This window comes from Pogona vitticeps, chromosome 4 (assembly GCF_051106095.1).
Source record: "Pogona vitticeps strain Pit_001003342236 chromosome 4, PviZW2.1, whole genome shotgun sequence".
NCBI classification, from domain to species: domain Eukaryota; kingdom Metazoa; phylum Chordata; class Lepidosauria; order Squamata; family Agamidae; genus Pogona; species Pogona vitticeps.
This window is the reverse complement of record NC_135786.1, coordinates 96,510,406-96,536,797: the sequence shown is the minus strand read 5'-3', so window position 1 is coordinate 96,536,797 and position 26,392 is coordinate 96,510,406. Positions and strand designations below refer to the sequence as shown.

Below are 26,392 nucleotides of genomic sequence, written 5' to 3'. Positions count from 1 at the left end.
ACATTTGGAGCTAAAATGTAGGTTGTTAATGCATATTTTTAATGGCCTCCTCCACTTCTCTGCTGTTTTGCCCCAGTTTTCTGACATGACTGTAAGCCATAACTTATGTAGCATCACAGAACCTGGGTACTACAGAACAATTGTCCCCTTGCAGGCACTTGCCACACTGATGTTGCAGGGTTGCAAAAAAGACATGCAGTATCATCTCTAAAGTGCTCCTTGCCTGAGGACTATATCTGCACCAGCAGGGCAGCATGTGACTGAAAACACATGTATTGGAAAACACATTTACATTGATGCAATCAATGTAAAAGAGGTCAGGAGTTATTTCCAGAGCCTTTATTTTATCAGCAAAGAGTTTCTGCTTTTGGTCCTATCCTGACTTCAGAGATGTTGTTGAGCCTGTTCCCTGGCTGTGAGTCTCCATAAGAACAACTTACCGTAAGTCAGACATGAGCTATTTGTAGCCCTTCAAATAATGCTGGATTGCATGGCCCATCATCCACCATTCACTGACTATGGTAGCAAGCCCTAATGTGAGTTGTAACCGCATAGTGTCTGAAAGGTCTACTCTTCCTGCAGATGTTCCCAAATGATGTCCTTCGTTTGTCGTACGTTGGGTTGCTACACATCAAAAGGGGGGGAGGGGAGTACCATCTAGCAGTAGCAATTGCTGGTGCAACGTCTCTGCCAATCCATTGCTCGACTCCAGCCTTGCAGACTTGCTATATTGAGTTTGATGGCCTTCCCAGCAAAAAGAACACTTGAGGCTATGGGCCACTGTCCACTATGCTCCCCATACCAGTTTGTCTCTCGTGTACCTCTGTTTGGCTGCTGGCTGTTTCCTAGTCTTTGTTCTGTTCTTGGTGCTTGCTTCATTCCCGAACATGAGCAAACAGGTCAAGTCACTGCAGCATAAAGCTTTATGCTACATCCAGCTTGCAATCCCCACACAGCACAGACTTTTACATCTGTTCTGCTCTACCATGTTTGACAGGCAATGAAAGCAGTGCCCTACCATTCTGATATCTGGCATGTCCACAGGGTGAGCCCTACCATTAGATGGAGCAAGGCGGCTGCCTCAAACAGCAGTTTGTGAAGAGGAGCCAGTTCACCCCTTCCCCTTCCTGTAAGGGCCCTTGCCAGCAGCTCTGGGCAACTTTCCAGAGACAGGATGTTCCTCCTTGCTATTTTCTTCAGTGGCTTGTAGGCATAGGAGGAGGAAAGACACATCCGGTCTTGCAATCTGTTCAGCTAGGGAACCAAAGGGTTTTGGCCTCATTTGGCTGGGCAGTTTTTGAATGGATCCCCTTTGGCAAAGAGAAGACCAGGAACTGAATTTGGAAGATTCCCTTGGTATGAGATCGACCATGTTTCTCCATCCCTTTGGGGTTAGAACCTGCCCTTTCATTATCCTCCTTCTCTCCATCAGTCTGCTTTTCTGCCATATAACTATATTTGTGGTTACAGTTGAGTGGTGTGATCTGAATTATTTTAAAAAGATCATTCAGGCTTTCTAGTGAGCTGAATGACACAAGCAAAACCTACAAATGCTTTAATCTTAATTATGAGCCATCAAGTCAATTCTGGCATATGGTGACACTTTCCAGTCTTTTCTAGGTATGCAGTATTCAGAAACGGTTAATCAGCCCCTTCTTCTAGAGGTGCCCTGCAACTGCGCTGCTTGCCCAGGACCACAGAAGCTGGCTCTTCTCCCAGGAGGCACCGTGAGGTATCAAAATCTTGACCTCTGGCTCCACAACCAGGTACCCAGCCCGCTGGGATACTCAGCCAGTACAGATGCTTTAAAGGGGGACACTATTAAATGCAAGAGACTGGGTGGGGAATGAAAATCAGTTTTGCTCATGGCTTGGGAAAGGAACAGCTCTCGTATATGACAGAAAGTAGCAGAGGCCTGTCTGTAAGATGAAACTCCACTCTATTTTCTCTATTAAGGGAAAGATCTGCAGTGGTGAGGGGTAGGACAATCAAAATGTACAAACGCACAGCTCAGCCCAGTGCTGCTTAGTGAGAAGAAACAATGGGTTTTGTTTTGCTACTAGTAAGTAACTTCTTAAAAACAGAGGTCACCTCATTCTAAAGACAAACAGTACTATTTCTTCTTCCAACACAACTGAAGAGATGTATCTCTGTGTACTGGTCCGGTGGGCCTGTGGGGGGGGGAACTCTGCATATGGTCCATATAGAGTGCTGTGTTTTGTGGCCAGTGTAGGAACTGTCCTGACCCCTGGAAATGAAGGGAGTGTACTTCATTTCTTGCCTCAAACAAGCCTGGGTCTCAGAATTTGAAGCTTGAAAATATACAATTTTTAATACAGAACTAATAAACAATGCATCACTTGTTGTGGTGACACAGCTCAGATAAGCACAGCCAAAGCAGGTGGTATCCTATAGAATTACTCTAGTGGTTCTGCTATGCAACTGTTGTCTCATGGTTCAGGAAAAGAAGCTGTTAGTGGTGGGCAGTGTGTGGCCTTCCAGATGTTGCCGGACTTCTATTCCAATCATTCCTAGTCATGAGTCATAATGGTGGGGCTGCTAGGGATTGTAGTCCAACAACGTCTGGACAACAATGCATTCCCCACTCTTTTCCTAGCTGCAAACTCTGAGCAGGAGACATACATTCATACTGCTTCCAGACATGTACTTGCTTGCTTTTAAAACTGGCCCAGAAACACACACCCTTTTAATGTGCTTGGGTCTGTTTCATCTACAGAACACACAGAATAGCCATCGTTGCACTCTCAAGTCTGGTTTGCAATTAAAATGGCTGAATCTGTAAGATACCTTTGCTGGAAGCCAAGGGCAGCGAAGAGACAAGGAGAAGTGTCAAAATGTGTGACAGCTTATTAGGCTGTGCAGATACTGCAAGATGTATGTCAACAAATGAGGGGAAGAGTTGAGAACATTGTATGATAAATATACTTTTTAATTGGGCTTGTTACCACTGAGAACTTGACTGGTATAAATGCATTTGCTTCTATTCAACAACATTTTGTGTCAGGGATGCAATACAGACAGAGAGTAATTTTGCACAGTTTCTTGATGCATTCTAGTTTTCCGTCTGTGTTGAAATCAGGCTCATAATCTCTCTTTCATGTTCAGCTCTAAGCTATCCTTGCTATTTCCACATATGCTTCTACAACACAGAAATATAGCCATATTAGTCATAGTAGAGACGTTAAGCATTAACAAAACATTATAGAAGATTTAGCCCACCTTGTGAAGATTTTTTGCCCCCAGCAATTGCTTGTGGGGAGGAATAGTGTGGACCTCTTGTTCATGAGCATGAGATGGTTAATATGATCTATTGGCTTAATTAGATAGGTCTGAAACATGTGTACAAGCTTTTGCGAACTCAGAGGGTCGCAAATGTGGGTTGGATTCCATGTCACAAATAACACTTCAGCTGGTTGAGTGTAAAATATATGAATAATCATAGTGTTTAGCTAAGATTTTCCAGTGAAATATTTTAGTCTGTTGCAGCAAAAATCACAAAGACCAGTAGGCTGTTTGATTTACTCCATGTGTAATGACAAACACAGAAGCAGCTATGGGAAGTAAGTGGGCAGGAGACCAAACCTGATTATACCATTGCAGTTGCTTCCTGTTTGCATGTGGCAATTCAAACAAGCTACTGGCCAAGAAGTCTTGTGACAACTGAAAGACTAGTAAATTCTACTTGGCATGTCATTATGTGGAAGGATGACTGATCCATCACGATGAATCTGATGAAGCAGGAAATGATGCACAAAACCTTGTGTCAGGCAAAACGTGTTACTTTTTAAGATGCCTCAAAAATCACTGTGGCCTTTCTATAGGCATAGTGGGCCAAGGCAAGAAATAAGCTAGACACTGAGTATATCAGGGAATCCCAATAGTTTTTATCCCAAACATAAGGCAACAAGGGAAGATTAGGTAGATAGAATTTAAATATAGTCCAGAGCCATAAACCTGCTAAGATTCTAACAAATCTAACATGTGGAATCATAATACAGATGTCTAGGAAATATGCTGAGTGTTATACTTAAAGATTGAAGCAGGAAGAACTTATATTTACCATTCAACACCTGTTGTCGTTGTAAGAAGTACCCTACGAAGGAAATACATAATCAGTTATGGTTTTGCTGTCTGTAACTTTTCAACATCGAGGATTTGTTTCCCTTCTCAGAAATCTCAGGTGATTGCTTGACTACCAATTCATGGCAACATGACCACAGCAATCCAAACTGAAACTTTCCAAACTATTTGTCATAAACATACAACGTATTAAAAATGAAAGGGTTTTAAGACTTATTCACTCAGATGAAGAAAGATAGATACAGTATGGCTGTTCCTTGTGTGAACAAATCCTATGTTCAGATGCTCTTTCTCCTCCACCCCTTTTTCCAGTATGGCCACAGAGATAACAGGAACTTTCACTTGGATTTTCAGTGAACAGATATTTAGCTTTTTGTACAAACTCTCATGTGCTAACCTTTAAACCATGGATGGAAGTTGCATTGTTTCAGTGAACCATAGTTAAGACTAGTGGTGTAGTTCAGGAGGACATGGGTAAAGAAGAACTTCAGGAACTTTTTTAAAAAATAATTTTTTATACCAGAACACTGTGGTAAGTGGCAAATTTTTTGATCAGGCAAAGAAATAAGATGATGATAATGAGTCTCGCAAGTTTTAATCTTGCTTGTGACAGATGAGGGTATACAGAGTCAAACAAAAAGGAAAGTCAGGCACAATTTGGTATTAGTTTCCTTTTCTTTCACAAAGTCCCTATTCCATATTAGCCATTTAAAAGGTAACACTTGTTTGCAAAATAATTTGCATTTCTAAGTTAAGCTTGGTCAAGATCTTCTATGAAAATTCAGTGTACTTTTAAAATTGAACCCATGAATCCTGAAATATGCATCACTATGCACAGGACTGGAACCTCAGTTTGGCATTACACTATATAATGCTGTGCCCTGGCATGCCTATGTATGTGCATGTATACACCCTGACTTTTGCATGTCACGCTCTATTCATTGATGATCAACATTTTGCATTTCATGCTGTATTCACTGGCCTAAAGATTTACGTGAAGAAAGCTGGCTTATATCTATTGTCTCCCATATGAAAGATATGATTGTAAGATCTGTACAACACCTAACTGAGAAGACATAGTACAAAGACAGTGCCTCTACCTGGTTGTTGTACGTGCTCTGTGAAGAGTATCCTTGGCTCTATGAACAAAGAAGAGATCAGTCACATGTAGAATTTGCTTTTTTCCTTCAAAATTAGTTCTCTTTTCCAAGTCTTGCCAAAGTTTGTAGATAGTCTGTTCTGCAAATCTAATGCACTAGGCCAAGTCCACATAGGCTCAAATTTATGAAATTGCTTTTATTTATTTTTAATTGTTGTGAAGACAATTGTTGCTAATTGTTTTTTAATCCTGCTTTTCGGGATTTTCATAAAATGAATGATAAATAAAAAGCTGACATTTGTTCCTGCTATGATCAGTTTCTGTGTTGTGTGAAGTATGACTTTAATTCTCATTCACCAAGGAAGGATATTTGGCCCTCCACAGTCACTCAGAAGTAGACACAGAGATTGGGCATTCTGGGCTGCTCTGACCTGGAAAGCTGTGCTCCCAAGTTTCAACTGCTTAACATGTAAAGACAGGGACAAATATTGTTCCAACAAATCTATCATTTTTTGTTATCGGGATACTTTTGCCCTAGCAAACAGAATGTATCGGGGCAGAGGGGGAAGCCCCAAACCAATTTTTAGGAAATAGGATGCCAAGAAGCAGGCATGGCATACCCTGGTTGTCTCATGAGATTAGAATATTTACTGGATTCAGGAAATCCAAAATGTGTACCCTTTCCCACACTGCTACCCACAACCAAAACCCTAGAGCTACTGCCCATCATCAGTACATAGGAATTCCCATAGACCGTAATCGACTCAATACAAGTTTTTAAAAAATCCTGGTGGATGAAAACTAGAGAAGGAGTCAGTAACCTGATACCTCCAGAGACCGGTTCCAGGACTGCCAAATTGTAGGAAAAGGAATTGTGAAAAAAGGGGTGACAGATCTTAGAAGGAGAACAGGATCTAATTCATGTAAAAAGTGTCATTATCATGTAGCAAATAATGATAAACCAAGAGAAAGGGAACCTACCGGTTTACAGGGGTTGCTGTTGCCTTGAGACTGTGAATTAGCCTAAGAAAAATAATAGAGTAGGGAGGAAATGCTTTAAAGTGGCTCTTGAAAAATTGGCTAAACTGCAGCAAAATGTAAGGCTCTTTTTTTGGAACAGTTAAGAGGTGAACATTTTCAGAGAGATAACCATGTCAGTCTGTTTCAACATGGATGAGAACAATGAGAATAGAACAATACCAAAGGTACCATGGCACCCTTGAAGCTAGCAGATTTATTGCAGCGCAAGGTTTTATGGATTACACCACATTTCATCAGGCACATGGAACACAATTCATACTGGAAGACATTCTGACATTTTCTTCTGAAACAGAGGTATGAAAATTTTGTTTGCCATCTACATCCAGGAGTGGGAGTATTTGGGGGACTACATTTCAATATGGGAAATCTGCAGAGATATCATATTATAGTAGTGAGAGTGTCTAAGTGTATGGAGTGGGTCTGCACATAAATCTTACTAATTCTATACGTCCTTGTTTCAAGATAAGACCCAGTGTAACCATTTTCAGACACTCTAAGAGCAGCTCAAATCAATTTGTGTCCATTCAGGAGTACTGTATATCCCCAGGGGAAAACATTTTAGATCCATAAACTGGAACTCCTGTTCAATGCAAAACTGTCGTGGTCTGCAAAACAGAACTCAAATGCATGCAAACCTACTCATCACTAAATAGCTTCTTATCTCCAATCACTGATTGAGTAGACCGGAATCTCGGGAGCTGGAGTCCCGAAGGCAGCATGTGTCGTTCTGCCAACTCCTGCGACATTGCTGGAATCAGTTGTATTGGCTCTTGCCTTTCCATTGGACCATTTCAGCAATGTGGAGAGGGGGGATCTGCTGCTTGGGTAACAGCCTATCCTCCATATTACCTTACCCGGGCTTCATGCTCTGGAGAGGACACTCCTCAATTCAGAGCATGTTACCATAGTCTCTCGAGACTGAAGGATGCCTATGCTGATTGAGTATAAGGGGAGAACCTGAGGACTACATTGGGAATCCCCAAGGTTCACATCCAGCCCATGGACTAGTGATTCCTCAATCTCTCATCTTTGACCTAATGGCCAAGGAAAGAACCCCAGCCTGACTATGTAAGAATATGTCTGGCCCGGGGAAGAAAGAAGAAATCAGTCACCATGTGAAAGTATTACTGCTTCCCAAATGAATTCACTTTCTTTTCTTTTGCCAAATTTTACCTAATAAGTTCTCAAAAGATTTCAGAGATAGGTTTTGTTCATTTCTAAAGGAATATATCAATAGTTTCATTACCGCTAAAGGAATATATCATCAGTACTCACTATGGCTGAAATCATGTTGTTTAACGTAAAAAAATTGTAAAATTTAGTCTGTTCCTAGCCAAATAAAAAGTACCTGGCACAATTCTTGTGAGGGCATGGATACACCAACCAAGTGAGTGCACATAGCTCCACGAACCACAGTGAGGACTCAATTTGTCACCTGAGAACGGAGTGGAAGTTGCAAATTTTCTTACACCAAGCAACAGGATTTCAGCCTATATGAAGACGGACGGTTCCTCCCACATGAAAGGTAACTGTAAGATCTAGACCAGGGGTCAGGGAACTTTTTAATCTCCCCCCCCCATTGATATATGCCAACACTACCCCGCCCCCTCCCAGCACCGCCCCTCCATTCTTGCCATCCACAGCTGACCCCCCTCCCCACCTCTGCGCTTGCCCGGGACCTGCAGCCATCACCTGAGCATCCAGTCTGAAGCTACCACGCTGCCGGGAAAGTGTGTCCTTGATGAAGGGAGGCGGGCACCACAGGGCCGGCAGGTCCACTGGCCATAAGCTCAGGTGAGTCATGGCAGGAAGGGGGCCTTCCTCACCAGTGCTCGCTCTCCCCACGACAGAATGCTCACTTACACACAGTATTGTCGGAAATAAAATGCCTGGGGGTAATGAGGAGGGTCATGCTGCCACAACCGTCCTCATTACCCCCAGGATTTTCATTTTTACCCCATTTGAGGTAATTTATCCCTGTTCCCTGACCACTGATCTAGACAATGTTTAACAGGAAATATATAATTAAAAAGAAGAACCCCTACCTGGTTGTAAGAGCTTTGTGAGGAATAAGAGGAGGAGGAGGAGGAGGAGGAGGAGGAGGAGGAGGAGGAAGAAGATTGGCCCTGTAATGAAACAAGAAACAATAACTGTGTAATACGGCCACTATCTTTTGTGAGTGGAAACTATTTGACCATTTATATGAAACTAGGGTTGTACAGGCTATCTCTCACATGAAAGATCACATGGAGTTCTATTAACACCCTTTCCCTTCTCTTCTGTTTGCATATTCTACTTCATGGCCTTCCCTCGCTCCCCTGAAGGCAATTTGGACATTCCCAAAACCAAAATGGGCTTAACAATATTAATCTAGGACAATGGTCTCCATCCTGGGTACTCAGGTATTCTTGGGCTAAAATTCCGAGAAGCTTTCACCACTAGCTGTCCAAGAACATCTGGGGACCCAAGGTTGGGAACCACGGATCTAAGAAAATAATGGTTGAAATCCTGTTATGGATTGGAGGTGAATTGACTGAAGTGAAGAAACTCTGTAGACATTACCTGGTGTACACCAAGTCACATGGCTCAGTATGCAACAGGTGATGTTTATGGAGATGTCTTAATTTCAGGTGATTCACCTCCAAAAGTTATATTTCTTGTGTAGGAATACCATAAGCCAGTATTGGAATTGTTCCTCCTTTGAACTGCATTACTATACAAATGATCATACTATACACATGAACTAACTCAGGGAAGGGCTGTGTCCTGGGACTTGGGGGCCACACTGCTTTTCCTAGGCCTGTTAGCTGCTGCAGCAATCCATGAGGGGGGCCTCATGGGTAGCTATAGAAGCCGCAGCAAATGGGTGCAGTAGCAGCCATAAAATTGGCCTGGGAGAGCTGTGTTTTGCCCACCTACAATCTAACTGAACAAGGCAGCAACAAAGTCATGTATCAAACGGGATGGCACCATTTTATGAGTGGGGTGGTGGGCTGTGATATTGTTGATCTTATGAAGAGTAAGGAGAAAAGATGCCAAATTTATCTACGCTTTCTTGATAGCATCCTCACTTTGCCTTTTCTCCTTTCCAGGAGTTCAAGATTCCTAGAGGCAAGAACCACTAAGAGAAAAGTAGCTAGACAAGGTAGTCTGGGTTATTTCATTTCATTTTATCATTTAACTCTTCCTCTCACCCCATATCTAGAAATCTCAGAGTAGGGTACAGATAATAACACATCCTGAACTATTATTAAATAAATTTAGAACCGTCAACAGGATAAAACAATTAGGTAGAAATCCACCATTAAGCCATGGCCACTGAGTCTTGGTCAGTTACAGCAACTAATGAGACCCCAAAGCCAAAACATTTTCTGGAATAACTTTTTCAATTACATTAAAGAACTAGCTTACCTGATTGCAGGGATTGCTGTCATAGGTCCTCCCCTATTTAATGAATGAATGAACAAAATCAATTTATTGCTTTGGCACACAAAGGCCATGGCAAATTTCATAATGAAATCAACATTGCACAATGCAATATATAAAAAAAGAATCCGTAACTTATTTAAAACAAAGGGTTACTCTTGTTATTGTTGCTAGGGGAAATTGGTGTTTGCCCCCAACAGTTCATTGCTTATCTCTTTGCAGTCCTATATAATGGATGTGGGGCTTGTCTGAGGATCAAACTTAACTCTACAATTGGCTTACTGTACTGTTTGAAGCAGCAATCCTTCTAGTTAAGGATTTCTCTTTTCCATTTACAAGCTACCTCTTTGTGCTTCCAGCCTTTGATTTCAAAAGCCACAAGACCACAATCTGTGCTAGATTGTCAGTGGAGTTGTGGCTCCTGTTCTGCTTTCTTCATTTCAGCAATATAATTTAGGAATCATGGCTGGAAGCATTATTACTCCTGTTGTTTTTAAATAGTTTGGAATTGAAAACTCTCTACTGATTTACTGCAAATCAATAAGAGATCTAATACTGTAGTACATCTATATCAACTTTCTGTCTGTCCCTATATTGTAAATAACATCCTTGGTGGACAATTCTTATTTTCACGCCACAGGAAAGCATATATAAAATATATACACATATTAAATAATGGTTCCAAAGCTAAACAATTGTTTTAAAAAGACTAGGTTTGACAGCAATGCTATAATTGTGATACCTATCAAGTCTTGGAAGGGATTACTATCAGATGTAGCAAGGAATCTTAGTTTCTCTCTGTAACCTGTATTTCTAACATGCTTGCTGATTTTTTCTAATCTGTCTGCTCTGACAGTAGTGAGAAACACAGAGAAACGTTTCAAAATAAACTGTCAAATAAAAGAACATACCTGCCCACATGGACCGCTACTGCTTGAATAAGATCCACTCTGTTTTAAAACAAGAAACAAAAATATACCATTAGCCCCTCAAAGTGACATATATCCTATATTTGTTCTAAAGTTTTCTCGCAAGTTTTTTCACAATTTCTGAATATAAAGAATTCATCTGAAAATAATTAAACAATGAAATAATTCACAATTTTTTAAAAACACAGACCACAGAGTCAGTAACATGAAAAGCAAACAAGATTATCCTTTTTAAGGCAGAGATCTGCCAAGAAATCAAATATGTCTCTCTAGTTGCTAAAACCAAAGGAGGTATAACTCCTTTCTTTTTACTGTATTTTGGACATAAAACAAACCATCCATAAAGGAAAAACCAGGAAAAGGCCACACGGTTGTGGAAATAATAGAAATGCAGGAACGGGTGATCCATAAAGGGGTGCTAAGCAGGCCGTCTCTAAAGTCACCCAAGCTGGGATTTTCACAGAAACAGAGACTTGTGAAGCATTTATATGAACGAAAATATACGCCTGGTGGTACAGACTAGTATCCAGGAACTTAAAACCCTCTTCTGATATAGGCAATTGCAGTGAGGTGGAGAGTTATTCCACATAAACTTCTGAAATATTCCATTGATCTTTTAAAAATATGCTTGAGAAACATACAGTGAAATACCATGCACCATATATATTATTTGTAGGAATACATTCATGGTATATATTGTCTCTTCAGTTACAATTCGATCCATACGCTCATACTAAAACAACTTTGTGGGGATATCCAGGTCTGAGGCTAGAGAGGAAGCCTTTCTTATGGAAGAAGTGGGTGGAATGTGGCATATACATTTGATAGACTTGGACTATGAATTTCTAATGTTCTCCACTTTACACGCTAAGTATCATCTCCCTATGAGTGCAGAATGGCAGTATCTCTAGTTTCAGCATTTGCTGGTGTCTGTCTTTGGCCCAGCTGTACTGAATGCTTCATAATCTCCTAAACTGTTGGAAGGAATTATTGGATCTGCTCAAAAACCTAAGCCCATTTATGCATTAGAAATTTTTAATGGATCTTTATAAGATTGACATCCAAGAGCTTAGGGAGATATGGAATGAAGAATTAGAGGTCAGCATACAGTCTAAACAATGGAGGATTTTATTAGAGTCTATACAGAATGTTTCCTTAGTTTTGAAAATGAGGTTGAGCCAACAAAAAAAAAAATAGTATTTTAGAGCACTGGTTCTTAACCTTGGGTTACTCAGGAGTTTTGGACTGCAACTCCCAGAAGCCTTCATCACCAACTGTGCTGGCTGGGGTTTCTGGGAGTTGCAGTTCAAAAACATCCGAGTAACAAAGGTTAAGAACCACTGTTTTAGAGTATATTGGACACCACAACAGTTGTTTAGGAAAGGGATATCAAACTCTGACAAATGTTGGAGATGTAGTATTTTAAATGCATCCTTGAGACATGTGATCTGGGCCTGTCCAGCAATTCATTCATTTTGGTTTAAAGTTGCCATGGGTATCAATGTAATATTGGAGAAATCTTTGATATTTGCACATATTCATGTTCTCTTAAGTTACATTTTTCCCTTCGACAACACTGGGCATTAGGAGCACCAGACCCCTGTGTAGTTAAAAATCCATATATAACTCTTACGCCCCCTCCAAATCTGACTACAAATCCTAAACATCCGATTCACACATATACGCATTAAGGCAGCTAAAGGACGGGAAAAGCCTCTATCAGTGGGGGGAAACAGAAGCGCAATCTCTCACAATGAAGTAGCATGCCACTATGACACCACCCCTACTCTTGACCTGTAGCAATTTTGTGGCACTCCCCAGCACCTTCCCTGGCTGCCACATGGAGCTGCCATGCCAGGGGAGGGAGCTGGCCAGGCCATCACCATCACACCGGGAGACAGACACACTGCTAACAACAGGCGCTTTGGTAAGTCTGAGACCTACCTATCTCAGGCTACTTCCTGGACATGAACCGCAGCACAGTATTTATTGAATATTTATTTCTTTAGTGAAATATTCATGTGTTTATTTATTGGGGGGGGAATCTATGTATAACCAAAACTGTGCTGCTCAACCCCATGCAATTCAAGGCAGAAGTGTACATCCCTGTCTTATGGGGTCTAGCGAATGGCAACAAAACTGGAGTTTATGAGTCCTTATGGTAGTGAAGAGATTTATAATCCAAGCTTGGAAGAATAAATATCCACCATCTGCTACACAATGCCTGGAGGATGTATTAGCACTGGCTATGTTTGGATAAGTAATGTACAGACAACAATTCCATGAGGACATTTACTTGGGCATCTAGAACACCTACACTGATTTATATGCTTAAATAGAAGGTTATGTAGTGATGGTCACAACTATATTAATACTGCAAATGCTTATAGTGAGTATTAACATGATTGTATATGCTGTAGTCTTTTTTTTTCACTCCCCCCTTTTCTTCATTAGTTCAATTTATTTATTTATTTATTTTCATTAAATCTGAAAAAAAATTAAAGGGGAAAAAAGGAATCCATGTATTATTTCTTCACTTACCTGCGTGCCAGAGAAGGTGCCACTCTGTGAGCCTGAAGACTGGCCCTGTGAAGAGAAACAGGCACATATGGTTCAGCCCTTCAACATGGAGAGGCATCACATTTGGGTTCTTTTCTTGCCTAGGAGTAACAAGGACTGGTGACCCATGATCTGAGCAATAGCGTGCTTATGCCCTCACTTGGGGCTGAGATGCTCTTTGCTCAGACCATGGACCAGCTTAATGACGGGAAAGGGTGGCTCTCCTTTCCCCCTTCCGTAAACTTCCTAACAAAAATGATCAAAACTTATGCTTAGGTTTTCACCATGTGTGCAAACATCTGACCGACCACAGCCACACCATGGGATTAACTGACTTTTCATCTTTTCATGGAATCGTTGGAATTGTAGTTTTACAGCAGGTGAGGAGCTTGGAACCCATTCGGGCAGCATTTTAGCACCTTCACCCAATTCCTAATATTTTCTGAAATAAGTCACAATGGTTAGGGGCAGTTGCTCAAAGCCTCTGGAAGACACCAGGTTGGGCAAGGCTGCACCGTCCCCTAAATGTGCCTTGCTTACCTGTGTGCCAGAGAAGGTGCCACTCTGTGAGCCTGAAGGCTGGCCCTGCAAAGAGAAACAGGCGTCATTGATGAAAGATGGGGTGTAGGAATCCAGAGTGGCAGCACATCGACCTTGAGAAGACTACCCATCCTGATCCTGCTTGTATACATCCCCTGGGCAGCAGTTCCTGCTACAAAGGGGGAGACTTACTTTGAGTAGCAGATGAAGGTGCTTCCCCCATTCTAAACTGTAGGTGCTGACCATGCCCCTTGCCTACCATAACTCAGTCTGATAGAATGGTTAAGTACATATAGCTGTGTGCCAAAGACACAGACACTCTACAAGTCTGACAGTTAGTCCTGCTGTAAATAAAAACGGATCTCCTTCTCATAACTGTTATGAGAAGAACCTTCCCCTTCAGTTGATATAGTCACTAGACTACTCTCTTTGGTAAAGCCTCTGCTGAGCAGGCTTCATAGGATGAATGATTTGCTTTGATTTCCAGGCCCAAGCATAGGAACACAAGCAGAATTATATTCCTAAAAATAGGGATGCTATTAAGTGAAGACTGCCCATTTTCACATCTTAGATAACACAACAATATGTGTCACCAAGTCAATTCCAACTAATGGTGAACCATTTGAGGGCTTCCTATGTAGGGAACACTCAGAAGTTGTTCACCATTGAGGTGTCCTGGGACTGCATCCCTTGCACAAAGCTACACAGACTGATGTTTCTCCTGAGAGACAAAGTGGAGAATTGAACTCCCAGTCTCTGGCAGATATCTAAATCACTGAGCTATCCAAGTAAGTCCAAGTGCTTCCTGTCTTGAAACTGGAAGGATTAAGGATTAAGGAACAACTGAGGTCTATGGTGGGCTAAGGAGCTCAAATATTCGCTGGTGTTCTCCAGGATATACTCAAAATTGTTAAGTTTTTATGTTGTATGATTGTTGGTTGTATTTTCCCTTTCCTTTAATGAGCTCAAGGTGACACACATGGCTTTTCTGCTCTTCCTCAGTCCTCACAGCAACCCTGTGAGACAGGTCAGGCTGAGAGAGACTAGCTAATTCAAGGTTGCTCCTTGGGATTCTTGGCTCAGTGGGGCTTGAACCTGGATTTTCTGTGTCCCAGCCCAACATTCTAACCACAATAGCATGCTATCTGTCACACTTGTTTATGAGAGGTCTGTGTTGCAACATAGGTACATTCCTGCCAAATTCTTCCTTCTCTTTTCTTTTCAAGATTTTGGTTGGTAGATAAGGAAAAGTATTTTAGCTCCCTCCCACCCACTCTCAGTCCAACCAGTGGATGAGTCTTCTGTTCCAAAACACTGAAGTTAACTGATTTGACCAGACTAAGCATATCCTAAAAGCATCCTTCCTCACATTTTGGAATTGTTGTGTAATTGAATGATAAATACCTGGACGGTAATACGGATGGTTTCTGATGAGCCACCTTGAGACTTTGAACCCTGAATAGACAGATGATGAGGATAAGAGTTAAGTTGTTTTCCCCCCAAAATACAATTAATCGTCCAAATACCAATCCAATACTAAAGAAATAATTTAAAATCTAGAAAGCAAAGTGATCAGAACTAAGTCTATAGAATAGCCTGATTCTAGGGCTTTGCAGTTAAATGTACAAGGAGTTCCTGTTATAGGCATTAGGGAAAATGTGCGGACATCTGCTTTAGACATGTATATGTACAAAATGCATATAAAACATAAGCATTTAGAAAATGTCCCCAGATCTTTCCCAATATGGAACCATGACTGAACAAGCATGTCTGTGGGATTCTGAAAAATGTAACAAAAGTGAGATGAGCACATTTTTACATTGCTAGCACATTCTTTGATATTCATTACTGAATGTGAAAATGCATATTGGTTGTTTTTATGCGCCCTCAAGTCATTACAGACCAATAGTGATCCTAATAGTGCTTTCAAGGTAAAAAGCAAATCAAAGCAAAAAAGCAAAGCATGCTGTTTATATACTGCCCCACTCAAGCACTCTCTGGGTGGTTTACAAGTTAATTATGCAGGCTACACATTGCCTCCCCAGCAAGCTGGGTACTCAATTTTGCTGACCTCGGAAGGATAGAAGGCTGAGTCAACCTTGAGCCGGCTACCTGGGATTTGAACCCCAGGTCGTGAGCACAGTTTTGGCTGCAGTGCAGCGGTTTAACCACTGTGCCACGAGGTAAGTGAAGTATTTAAGGAGAGGTTTTACCAGTTCTGCCACCACCACCACTCAGTAGGTTTCCATGGCAAAGCGAGGGAATCAGATCCAGGTCTCCTGAGTTCAAGAGCCTGTCCAGACAGGTATATAGCTCACTTTTGACATGGTTTGGTTCAAAACAAATTACAGTGCTCACATGTGTTTCTACTTAGAGCACTCCTATTTTTAGAGCTGTCTTTCTCCTTTCTGGCACAACGCTAGGGCTTCTGTTTGTTTTTGTTTTTTGGCATGATTTGGATTGCTCTGAATTATCCCATTGGGCAGCTTGTGCAAATGGTTAATTCACACCCAAACAGAGTAGTAGGCAGTGTTATCAGAGGTGACAACCCTATGATGCATTTGGTTGGTTTGGGCATTGAAAGGGACAACGGGAAACACTTTCCCCTTCATTTTCTCTACTGCTTTATTTTATAAAAATATTTCCCTATAGATGCAACACTATTCTAGATATAAAAGATACACTGGTGGCATTATGTGTACCACATAATAATTCATTGCTATTCTAATATGTCACTTATTTTATATTTAATAAAATATGTGCTTTATTAAATAAAAAAGGAAAGTCACCATGGCCTTCTGAATGATAGTCACAGGAAAAGGCAGGGAAGTGGGCTATGCCCCCAAATTCATTGACAGATGACAGCATCTCTCCCTCCTTCCCCATTATTTTTAGCTTAGTTACTGGGGAGTAGGGGGAGAGAGATGTGTGGAAAGAACCAGCTGGATTGGAGACTGGCTTTCCTTGACTGCACATGCATACACACATGCACACACCCTTCTGGAGGATAAAGCACCCATCTTTGGATTGCTGCTCAGGCTTTTAGAGCAACTGTTGCTCCCTCCCTGTCATCTCACAGAAGGAAAGAGAGAGGGACTGACCACCCGACTCCATGGGCTCTGGCCCCACAAGGCCGTGTTGCCCCGTCAGAGCCCCAACTGAAGAGAAACCCATCTCCCCAACCTTCACCTGAACGTTTTCCCCTCATGCCAATACTGCCACTGTGAGCTTGCCATGTGGCCACTTCCACCTCCTTACTCATGAGTAAACCAGGTAAACCTTACATGCAGGCAAACTGGGTAAGCCTTGGCAATCCAAGATCTGTCTGGATCCTTTTCATAAAGATCTCCATTGCGAATAGAAGGATAGCTCAAGTACAATATAAGATGGCTCATACTGAACCTTTCAAGCATGAACCAGACAACTCCTAATTACCCTTTTTGGACAGGCAACTAGTTTATTATTCAGGTCTCCTCCTGAGTCCTAGTCTATTAGTCTATTCACTACATTAGACTGGGTACCCAAATACTTATACACATACCTGTGTGCCAAAGGAGGTGGTACTTTGTGAGCTTGAAGACTGGCCCAACTGCAGAACAAAGATAGACATCAGTTATGCTTTTGCCTCTCTCTCTCTCTCTCTCTCTCTCTCTCTCTCTCTCTCTCTCGGTATGTGTTTTAAGGAATAGCATTTTTCTTCCAGGAAGTAATCAGCATTCGCTACACACCACATCACGCTATGGACAAATTCAGTACAGTTTTTCTTGATAAAAAAGAGAACCCAGAACTGAAAGATTTCCCTTAGAGATTGTATGTGTGGTGTTTTTTTTTTTAAAAAAAAGAATAGCATGGAAAAGCAAAATAAACAACAATAAAAGTACTAATAATACATTTACAAGCTATAAAAATAAATACTGCACGCAGAAATAAATTCCCTTGAGTTCCTCTTCTCAGCTCTAAGCCCTTTTTAGCATCTTCTTACTCCAAGGATTTAGAAACAGTATTTGATAACATATTTGCCTTTTTGCAGGCTTCCCTCATATGCCATTGCCTCAGATATCTTGCTTTCTGCCCTGCTCATCATGAATATCACAGTTTGCAGGAGCCACTATAAAGCCAGTCTTAATTTACCATCCACTCAATGTATAGCTACTTAAGGGCTAATTAAAAACCAATTATCAATTATTATTAAGAGCAACACCTGTGGGGTTTTTTTTCCTAATCACTTAGAATAATGAGATGGACATGCCTACCTTGTTACAAGCCTGGATGTTATAGTATGATGAACCCTGTAAAAGAGAATCAATAGCAATTCATTTTGTCCTAACACAAAAAGATCATAATATTTATAGAATTGAAAAGACAGAAAGGATTTCCGGGTTATCATGGTAGCTGAAGGTGGTATACCCTAGTGGAAGATAATATTGTAATTTTTATTAACTGAAAAATAGGATTAATTTTTAAAAGGGGGTGTTACCTGAAAAAGCCCCTTGTGTCTTCTTGTGGCTATTTTATTTTAAGTGAAGACAGTTTGGGGGTATTGAGGGGTCTATGAATGCTTCGGCCCCCTTAAAATATGGCAAAATCACACCTCATAGCCCTAGAGGGCACAAGGAAATTTTATAAGCAGCAAAACCAAAATTGGTGAGGGATGCTGCAAAAAACTAACAAACCCTTGGCCATCATGGGGCCTCCAGGTCACAGGTCACCAAACCCATCTTGTGCTAGCAAATTCCACAGTTCAAATATGTGCTATGCAAAAGCATACTTTCTTTGGCTTTTCCTAGATTTTCCACTGTCCAGCATCCATTGGATGATCCTCAGTGATCAGGCTTTATCAAAACTCTCCCAGGATAGTTTGCATGACAAAGGAAAAACAATAATAGAACAAATGTAGCAGAAGATGACTTACAATGAAAAAGATATCACTTACCTTATCACAAACGGGGCTTCCTTGTCCACCCTGTGAAGAAAATGAAGAAAGCAGGCAATTTATCATTAGTTTCATTAATGGAAGCTGGTTGGATATCTCAGGGGTTAGGTGTCTGGCTGTGGAGCCAAAGGTTGGGAGTTCAATTCTCCACAGTGCTTTCTGGGAGAAGAGTCAGCCTGTGTAGCCCTGGGCAAGCTGGACAGTCCCAGGATGTCTCTAGAAGAAGGGAATGGTAAATCTGAGCATTCTCTACCTAGAAAACTGTGGAAAGGATTGCTGTAAGTCACAATTAGCTTGACAGCACATACACACACTATCAATGGATCTGTTCCAATGGAACATTTCCTCTAGAATTAACATCCCATTTCCCTTCCTTTCAATCTATGGATTAGTCGATATAGGAAGGAACCTCCACTCCTCTTCCTACCTAGCCACCCATCTCAATATATATTCTCCCCCAATGCACTGAGGAAACTTCTGTTCTGTGACACTGAAATGTGAAAAAATGTTCAAACCCTGGGACTGCTTACTATACTGCAAATACCTGAATAACTCTAGGTTTTTTGTTTTATATTTCACATTTGTTTTGTAACTGAGTGATATTTACCTGGACAGTAATACGGATGGTCTCCGATGAACCACTTTTTGAAGGTTTTGAATCCTGTACAGGAAAAATGGAGTGAGGAAGGGGAGTGAATATCTCTAGATTTGTACACGGAGCACCTTACAAGAAGCAAAGCTATCCAGATAACATCAAGATGCTAAAACTTAAGCAAATATTCTAAAATCTTCCAGTACAAATCACGCAGTGGTATAAAATGGCTATAGGGGAGGCCTTTGAAATTCTTCATGGCATCAGTTTTTTATACAGAGTCTCTGTTTTCATCTGCCATAGAAGAGAGACCCTAAGTTCAAAAGAACGGACATGTGATATTCCATGTGACATCAGTGCTAATGCAGACACTCAGCATTGATCATCCTTGTTACTATGGGAAGTGGAATTTCTAGTTCATGTTTAAAAAAAGAATGGCATATAAAAGACTGACAACTTTATTATGGCATAAATTTTCGTCATTGGTCAAAGTATTGTACTAAATTAGTGCATGGTATATTTGCATGGTTGGGAAAGAATTTTAAGCAATCTGGTTGGAGGAAAATAAAATGAAAAAAGTAAAGACGGTGACAAGTATGTTAAGCATTAAGCACGTATAACACTTATTATTGTGGTCTTTCATGAAGCAGAGTACACACAAACACCCTGGTATTGATAATGGATAAAGAAAGATTTCTCACCTGGGAATAGGTTACTCCATTGTATTTAGCATTTGCATATTTCTGGAAGGGAAAGGGAAAAACTTATTTTATAATCCAGTTGGAAAATAAGGAAGTAATCTACATGAGCAAGAAATCTGGATCATCTATAGCAGTGCTTTTCACACTGTGCTCAAGAACAAAAATGCAAGGTTTCTCAGAAGCTCCTCAGAAGTTCTCAGAACACCAATAAAGATAGACTGCTTCCTTACCTCTGCCAATTGTTCTTCAAAATATGAAATCACAGGATGTGCCAGTGTCTGTAGAGTATACATGCATTCAAGTATACTCTACAGTAGAGATGTGCAAATTGCAGTACTCCATAATGCTGGGCAGTAACTCTCAACAGCCATAGTCAACATAGCCAATGGCAAAGAATGCTGAAAGTTGTATGCTAATTATGTCTGGAGGACCATACTTTAAAACCACAATGAAACTCAGCAGATTGTTTACCCACATTCAATTGAGCTAGAAGATGTCTCTAAAGCCTCTCTACTGCATATCTAGAGGCTTTGCAGCAATAGCTTTATCAGGGCCAACCTGATAGACATTAGGCAAAGTGAAGGGGCAACTACATTGGTCATTTGCCCAGCAATTTGTAACAGAGTAGGCACAGATAAATTCAATTTGAAACTCAGTATCTACACAACACAAAATGTATTCAGGGAAACCCATTGTGGAATTCTCTTTTCTGTGGGGAATTGTCTTTTTTTGTTTTCCCAGCTAGCAGGTGTGGTTTAGATTTGCTCCAACTGGGTTGGCATAACTTATCCTTGCTTTCTGCCCAGTGTGATCACCTGAGCTGAAGGCAAAGTGGGGCTGCTAGTGGTCATTGCCCTCAACTTGTGCCTTTTTGTCTGAGGATAGAATGTTTGATTGTTTGTCTGACTGTTTTAAAAGGCTTCCAAGGAAACCCTGGAACACCATATTGCTAGAAAACTTCAGAAAAGTTTTTTTAAACAAAAATCTTAAAGGTGGAAATTGCCAATTAGCATCTTCTCAAATTGTTTGATAACAGTAATTTCACCCACTGAAACCAATTTTTTTTAATGGGGACCACAGGAGATTCAAGCATATTGGATCCATGTTGTACAGCTTCACTGTGAGTCAGCTTCTTTTTAAGGAAGCAGATGTTGAGGAACAGGGAGAGATGCTGTGGCACTGGGAAAGAGTGGTGGATGCATCACATGGTCTGTGCTGTGCTCCCAAAGCTAGCCTGCTGCTCTGGGGTATAGTGGAGAAGGTTACCCCATTGTTAATATGGAACTGAAACTCGACAGCTAATCAGGCCAAATTCTTCATAAGCAACAGAAGCAACTGTCTTGTCTTTCTCCTGAGAACAGAAGTAGAAATAGTTCCTTGGAGCTTTTTGTTTAGTTGTTAAGTCATGTCCGACTCTTCATGACCCTATGGACCAGAGCGCTCCAGGCCCTCCTGTCTTCCACTGCCTCCCGGAATTGGGTCAAATTCATTTTGGTAGCTTCGATGACACTGTCCAACCATCTCATCCTCTGTCGTCCCCTTCTCCTCTTGCCTTCACACTTTCCCAAAATCAGGGTCTTTTCCAGGGAGTCGTCTCTTCTCATGAGATGGCCAAAGTACCGAAGCCACAGCTTCAGGATCTGTCCTTCCAGTGAGCACTCAGGGTTGATTTCCTTCAGAATCGATAGGTTTGATCTCCTTGTAGTTCAGGGGACTCTCAAGAGTCTCCTCCAGCACCACAATTCAAAAGCATCAATTCTTCGGCGGTCAGCCTTCTTTATGGTCCAGCTCTCACTTCCATATGTCACTACTGGAAACCATAGCTTTGACTGCGGACCTTTGTCACCAAGTCCTGTCTCTGCTTTTTAAGATGTTGTCTAGATTTGTTTCTCCTTGAAGCTAGAAAGTTCTTAAAACACTATTCTTAAGGACAAGTGGGGATTACATGACTTTCCAGATGTTGTTGGCTTATAGTTCCCATAATTCCTAGCAAACTGCAGTGCTGACTGCATCTGGTAGGAATTGACCTCCAATAAGAACCAGAAGTTCTTTAGCTGCTCATCAATAGCAACCTCTCGCAATGCTGAAATAATGACTATTGGGATCGCTGGATTTTCAGGATAAAGGAGGTACTGTACTTATAGAATTGGGGTCATCCCAGAAGCAGCTTTTACAGTGTGTGGCCTCTCTCAAATATTGCATTTTGTCCCTGCCTCTTTCATTTCCTCTCACCCCCTCCTAATCTGTTAAGAAAGAAAAGACATCATAGTTGCATGAGGCCTTTCAACCGGTAGCACTCGTAGCTGTATATTCGGGAGCACCCTTGATTTCAAAAGGTTAAAAAGAAGCCAGGGACAGTGCACTTAGATTAGGGTGAGTGCCTAGTAGGTAAGCAGTAGGAAAACATACAATTTGTCTTCATATGTATAGGCAGACTAAGGCTATTAAAGGAAACATTGCACTTACCGATGAAACTGTGTTTCGCTGTTTGGAAAGAGGGAAGAACAAAACACCGTTTGTTACCTTGCAAAAGTCATTTGCTTGCATTCATCTCCTTACTAAATAAACAGCATGGATAAAAAACAGAAACAGAAAATGCCACTCCCATGTAGATTGCTGGCAAAGTGGAGAAAATTAAAACCCCATTTAAGGCAAACAAAATATTTGCTTTGAATGAGTTTTTTGGTGGTATGATTTCTCAGTGGATTCTAATGCAGCCTGTAGGGCCCATAATGGGCCTCAAGGAATTAAATTGGCCCCCAAGATGCCCTCAGTGTGTCCATCGCTGATCCACAAGATAGATCATTAATGAAATAAATTCCTTGGGATTTCCAGAGTCTAGTTGCAGCTGCTAAAAAGGGCCCACCAAAAATCAGAGCCAAACCCCCACAAGTAATACATAATTGGAAGAGAGCAAGGTTGAAGCAAATAAGCCTGTCCCCATTACATTTACTTTAAGCCCACTTTTCACTCATTCAGGGTTAAAATGTGGCAGAACAAACGTGCTTACCTCAGGGGGGAAGGGGTTGCTTTCTGGGTAAGTCACCACCTATAATAAAAAAATAATAATATAGATCTTCAAAATATTTAAGATAGGAGTATGATACATGACATTTCAGAATCACCTTCTTCCCTTGTTTCTAATTAAGGAAATAATTAAGGAAATAATGCTTCGCACTTTTGCTTGCTGAAGCAAGAATAGTTCAACAATATTTAAAACATAGTGAAGGGAAACTACATGTACATACCTTTACTTTGCCTGCATTAATTGAAACAGACTGTAAGAGAAAGAAGAGCCGTATGGTAGTTACAACTATTTCAGATATAATGCAGTTAGTAAGAATTTTTACCTCAGGTTACAGCATTATCACCATTCCCCACTAAACTAAGGGCTTGATCACATCTGCCAAAAGAACCCCAGTTAGACCATTTTGGCCATTATTTTGATCATTTCAAAATTTTCCATTTCTGCTAACATTGATTCCTTATCATTTCAGCATGTGTGAACGTTGCTGTCAATTTATTTCCTTTGTGAAAGGGTGGGGTTTTGGGTGCTGTGGCCACTTCATGACCCCTGTGCTTCTCTCTCTCTCTCTCTCTCTTTAAGGGGGGTATAAGAAAACTGCTAGTAGGAGCCGCCACCACTACCACAAACATTGCTCAGAAGGAAAGCCACCCCCCTCCCGTTGCTTGAGGGAGAAAGGGACATTTCCTGCTTTGAATTGTCAAGAAAAGGATGTTGTATGAAGTCTCCTCTCTCTCTCTCTCTCTCTCTCTCTCTCTCTCTCTCGTTCTCTCTTTTTTTTTAAACCCTGCTCACAATGGAAGTGTTTTAAAACTTGCTTCCTTCTCCTGGTGCTGTGCAGGAGAGAAAAGAAAAATGAAATCCAAGAACTCAGAGGAAGAGATGTGTAGGGAAAAAGGGAAAGGGGGATGAGTGAGTGAAGGAGGGAAAGAAAGAAGGGGAAAGGTGAGGAGGAGAGAAACCTCATACCGTTCTATCACTATATTACATTTTGTTAAACAAAATTAAAGAAATGGACAAGAGAGACCTGATTGCCCCAAGAAATGCAGTAGTAGAGAAAATGAAATGATACAAAATTTAAGAGCAGTGTAGCCTGCTACAACGGTTCAAGCAGAAGTAAATGAATCAACTCTAAACAATGTAAATACTCCCAATGATACATATACCATATGACCACTGGAAAAATATGTATCAGCATATGCTACCATTTGTACTGATTTAGGCTTTACATCATGTGAGTGATGGAGAAAGTGCTGAAAGAATTAGTACAGAATCAATTACTTTTACAGAACCAAACAGCTCATTCCATGTGAATGAGCCTTTAGATCCAATGGTGCTTACTTGGCTGGTTATTGCCATAGTTATTTTGTTCTGGTTGAATTTATTGTCCATATGCTTAAACATTACAATTTTGGAAAACCACAATTAGTCAATATCATTCAGATAACATTTATTGATGTCTTTCTCTTGTGTCCTAGGTTGATTCACACAACCATTTTCAAGAGGTTTCAGATAAAACATTGTGTAAAGATCTTCGTAATGGTTTGCTTCATGTCAGGATTGTAGTGCAGTACGTCCTGCTCTCCAATCTGCTGTTTAAAACTAAGCTCAGCTTTAGTGTAAATAATACTGAATATTAGAGATGGATGTGAAGCAGAAAACCAGTGGTTCATGATGGGCAGTGGGTGCATGTGCCCGGCTCCTGGAAGCAAAGCCAAACCACTTTTTCTGACTATGGCAGCAGAGGAGGAGGTAGTGTCAGGACCAGGTAGGGAAGCAAAACGGATGAAGCGTCAAGGGCAATAAAGTTTGGTGCTTCATTTTGCTTCAGCCAAACCATGAACTAAAGTACGAACCAGCCCAATTAGTCCATTTTTCTGGTTTGCAGTTTGGTTCATGCCCATCTCTATTAAATATCTTTCACAAAGCCAGGCAAACTAATGAACAAATGTACTGATAAAATGCATTCCAATGAAGAAAGCTTTCTTACCTGGCCATATGAAGAAGACCCATCACCAATACCAGACGTCTGTAAGCAAATAAACAAAAATCAGTGTTCCTTTTTTTAATGTTATGAGTCAACCAACAAGTCATATTAAGACAACAGAATGTTGCCTCTAAAGTTAGCATGAATTAAACTTATTAGACCAACGTTTACATATCAAGAAATGTTTAGGTAAAGGTGAGGAGGAACCACTATAACTCCTGAGCATTCTGGCCTCTGGAACTTACTCCAAGCAGGAAGCCATACTCCTACAGTGGTAAAAACATCTCCTGGCAGCCCTTCAGTTAATAGAGTGAAGAGAAAGGTTGTAGACTACTACACCTTTCTTTCCAGATAAAAGTGCTCTAGAGCAGTGGTTCTTAACCTGGGCGATAATGCCCCCCAGGGGGCGATTTCATTTTTCAGGGGGGCGGTAGAACGAAAAGGGGCGGCGTGGGGGCACTGGAGGAGAAGGGGGTGGTAGGGGGGCGCTGGAGCAAGCCAAACCTGTGAAGATGGCTGCAGCCTTTTTGCAATGTGCATGAATATATATTTTCCTCCGATCTTAATTTAGTTTCAGGGTTTTCGTCTTGAAATTTTTAGTTCCTGTATTGCGGTTTGTTTTTATGCCCTTTTTTATTTCTTTTTGTGTCTTAAAATTTGCTTGCAACTAAATCATTAAATGTTACTTTTGGGGGGCATTTCATTTTCTTGGAATTGAATTTTGTTTTCAGGGGTCATTGGATTTAAGTGTCATAAATAAATAAATAAATAAATAAATAAATAAATAAATAAATAAATAAATAAATAACTAAATAAATAAATAAATAAATAAATAAATAAATAAATAAATAAATAAATAAATAAGATATCATCAACGCGGGGAGGGGGGGCGATAATAACTTCCTCAATGGCTCAAGGGGGCGTTTCTTTCAAAAATGTTAAGAACCACTGCTCTAGAGTAGACAGGGTGTATTGTCTCTGTTAAGGCAAAAAGCTGAATAGCTGCCTCCTATTTCTTTAGAATAAGATTTTGCTTTAAGTGTAGTGATAGAAGTGTTAACCAGTGCCTTCACACTTAAAGGTATGTTACCAGAATTGTGGAATAGCACAGAGTGATAAAACATCAAGAGGTATGGTTTAACAGCACTTACATCTCCGCAACCATATTGGTTGTACACACTTGCGACTTTACCCTGTAAGCAAAAGAGAGCACAGTTGAATAGGTTTTTTTTGTCTAAACTGCAGACAGGCCACTGTCTAAGCAACACATGTATGCCAGAATCCCAACAGAACAGTACCCAAGACCTGTTGGCAATATGTATATATGGGTAGAACCAGGACTGCCTTTTAGGTCTCCACCTGCTAACATTATGTGTCCCCAGCCCTGCCTCTTGGACATCTGTGCCTTGACACAGACATTTGTCAAAGGAAAGCTTTCATGTGTACCATTTTATCTTTC

The 26,392-nt window shown here is 40.8% G+C and overlaps 2 protein-coding genes across 2 annotated transcripts in view; both read right to left on the bottom strand.

Annotated features, from left to right (window-relative positions):
* Window positions 1-2,929: 2,929 nt before the first annotated feature.
* Window positions 2,930-19,521, bottom strand: LOC144589104 (uncharacterized). Its single transcript, XM_078393068.1, has 15 exons — window positions 19,498-19,521; window positions 19,236-19,330; window positions 18,629-18,658; window positions 17,949-17,984; window positions 17,237-17,284; window positions 15,100-15,150; window positions 13,696-13,740; window positions 13,138-13,182; window positions 10,579-10,617; window positions 9,653-9,685; window positions 8,287-8,367; window positions 6,182-6,223; window positions 5,202-5,240; window positions 4,082-4,114; window positions 2,930-3,160 (listed from the first exon to the last, which is right to left on the bottom strand). Coding segments are annotated over exons 1-15 (642 nt in total). The 3' UTR covers window positions 2,930-3,159.
* Window positions 19,440-26,392, bottom strand: part of LOC110076508 (uncharacterized) — a 23,777-nt gene continuing 16,824 nt past the window's right edge. The window contains exons 10-15 of the mRNA XM_078391791.1: window positions 26,085-26,126; window positions 24,937-24,975; window positions 23,170-23,199; window positions 22,932-22,970; window positions 22,388-22,405; window positions 19,440-19,963 (exon numbers count right to left, since the gene is read on the bottom strand). Coding sequence (XP_078247917.1) covers window positions 19,847-19,963; window positions 22,388-22,405; window positions 22,932-22,970; window positions 23,170-23,199; window positions 24,937-24,975; window positions 26,085-26,126 — 285 coding nt within the window. The 3' untranslated portion in view covers window positions 19,440-19,846. The remainder of the gene's footprint in view (window positions 19,964-22,387; window positions 22,406-22,931; window positions 22,971-23,169; window positions 23,200-24,936; window positions 24,976-26,084; window positions 26,127-26,392) is intronic.

Bases quoted from the DNA above. Each gene is read 5' to 3' on its own strand.
- LOC144589104 (XM_078393068.1), bottom strand. From the start codon at position 19,521: ATGGCAGATGAAAACAGAGACTCT. The intron at 19,331-19,497 runs GTATAAAAAACT...GTACAAATCTAG, and splicing joins CAGATGAAAACAGAGACTCT to AGATATTCACTCCCCTTCCT. The intron at 4,115-5,201 runs GTAGAGGCACTG...TTTCCTTCGTAG, and splicing joins AGAGCACGTACAACAACCAG to GGTACTTCTTACAACGACAA.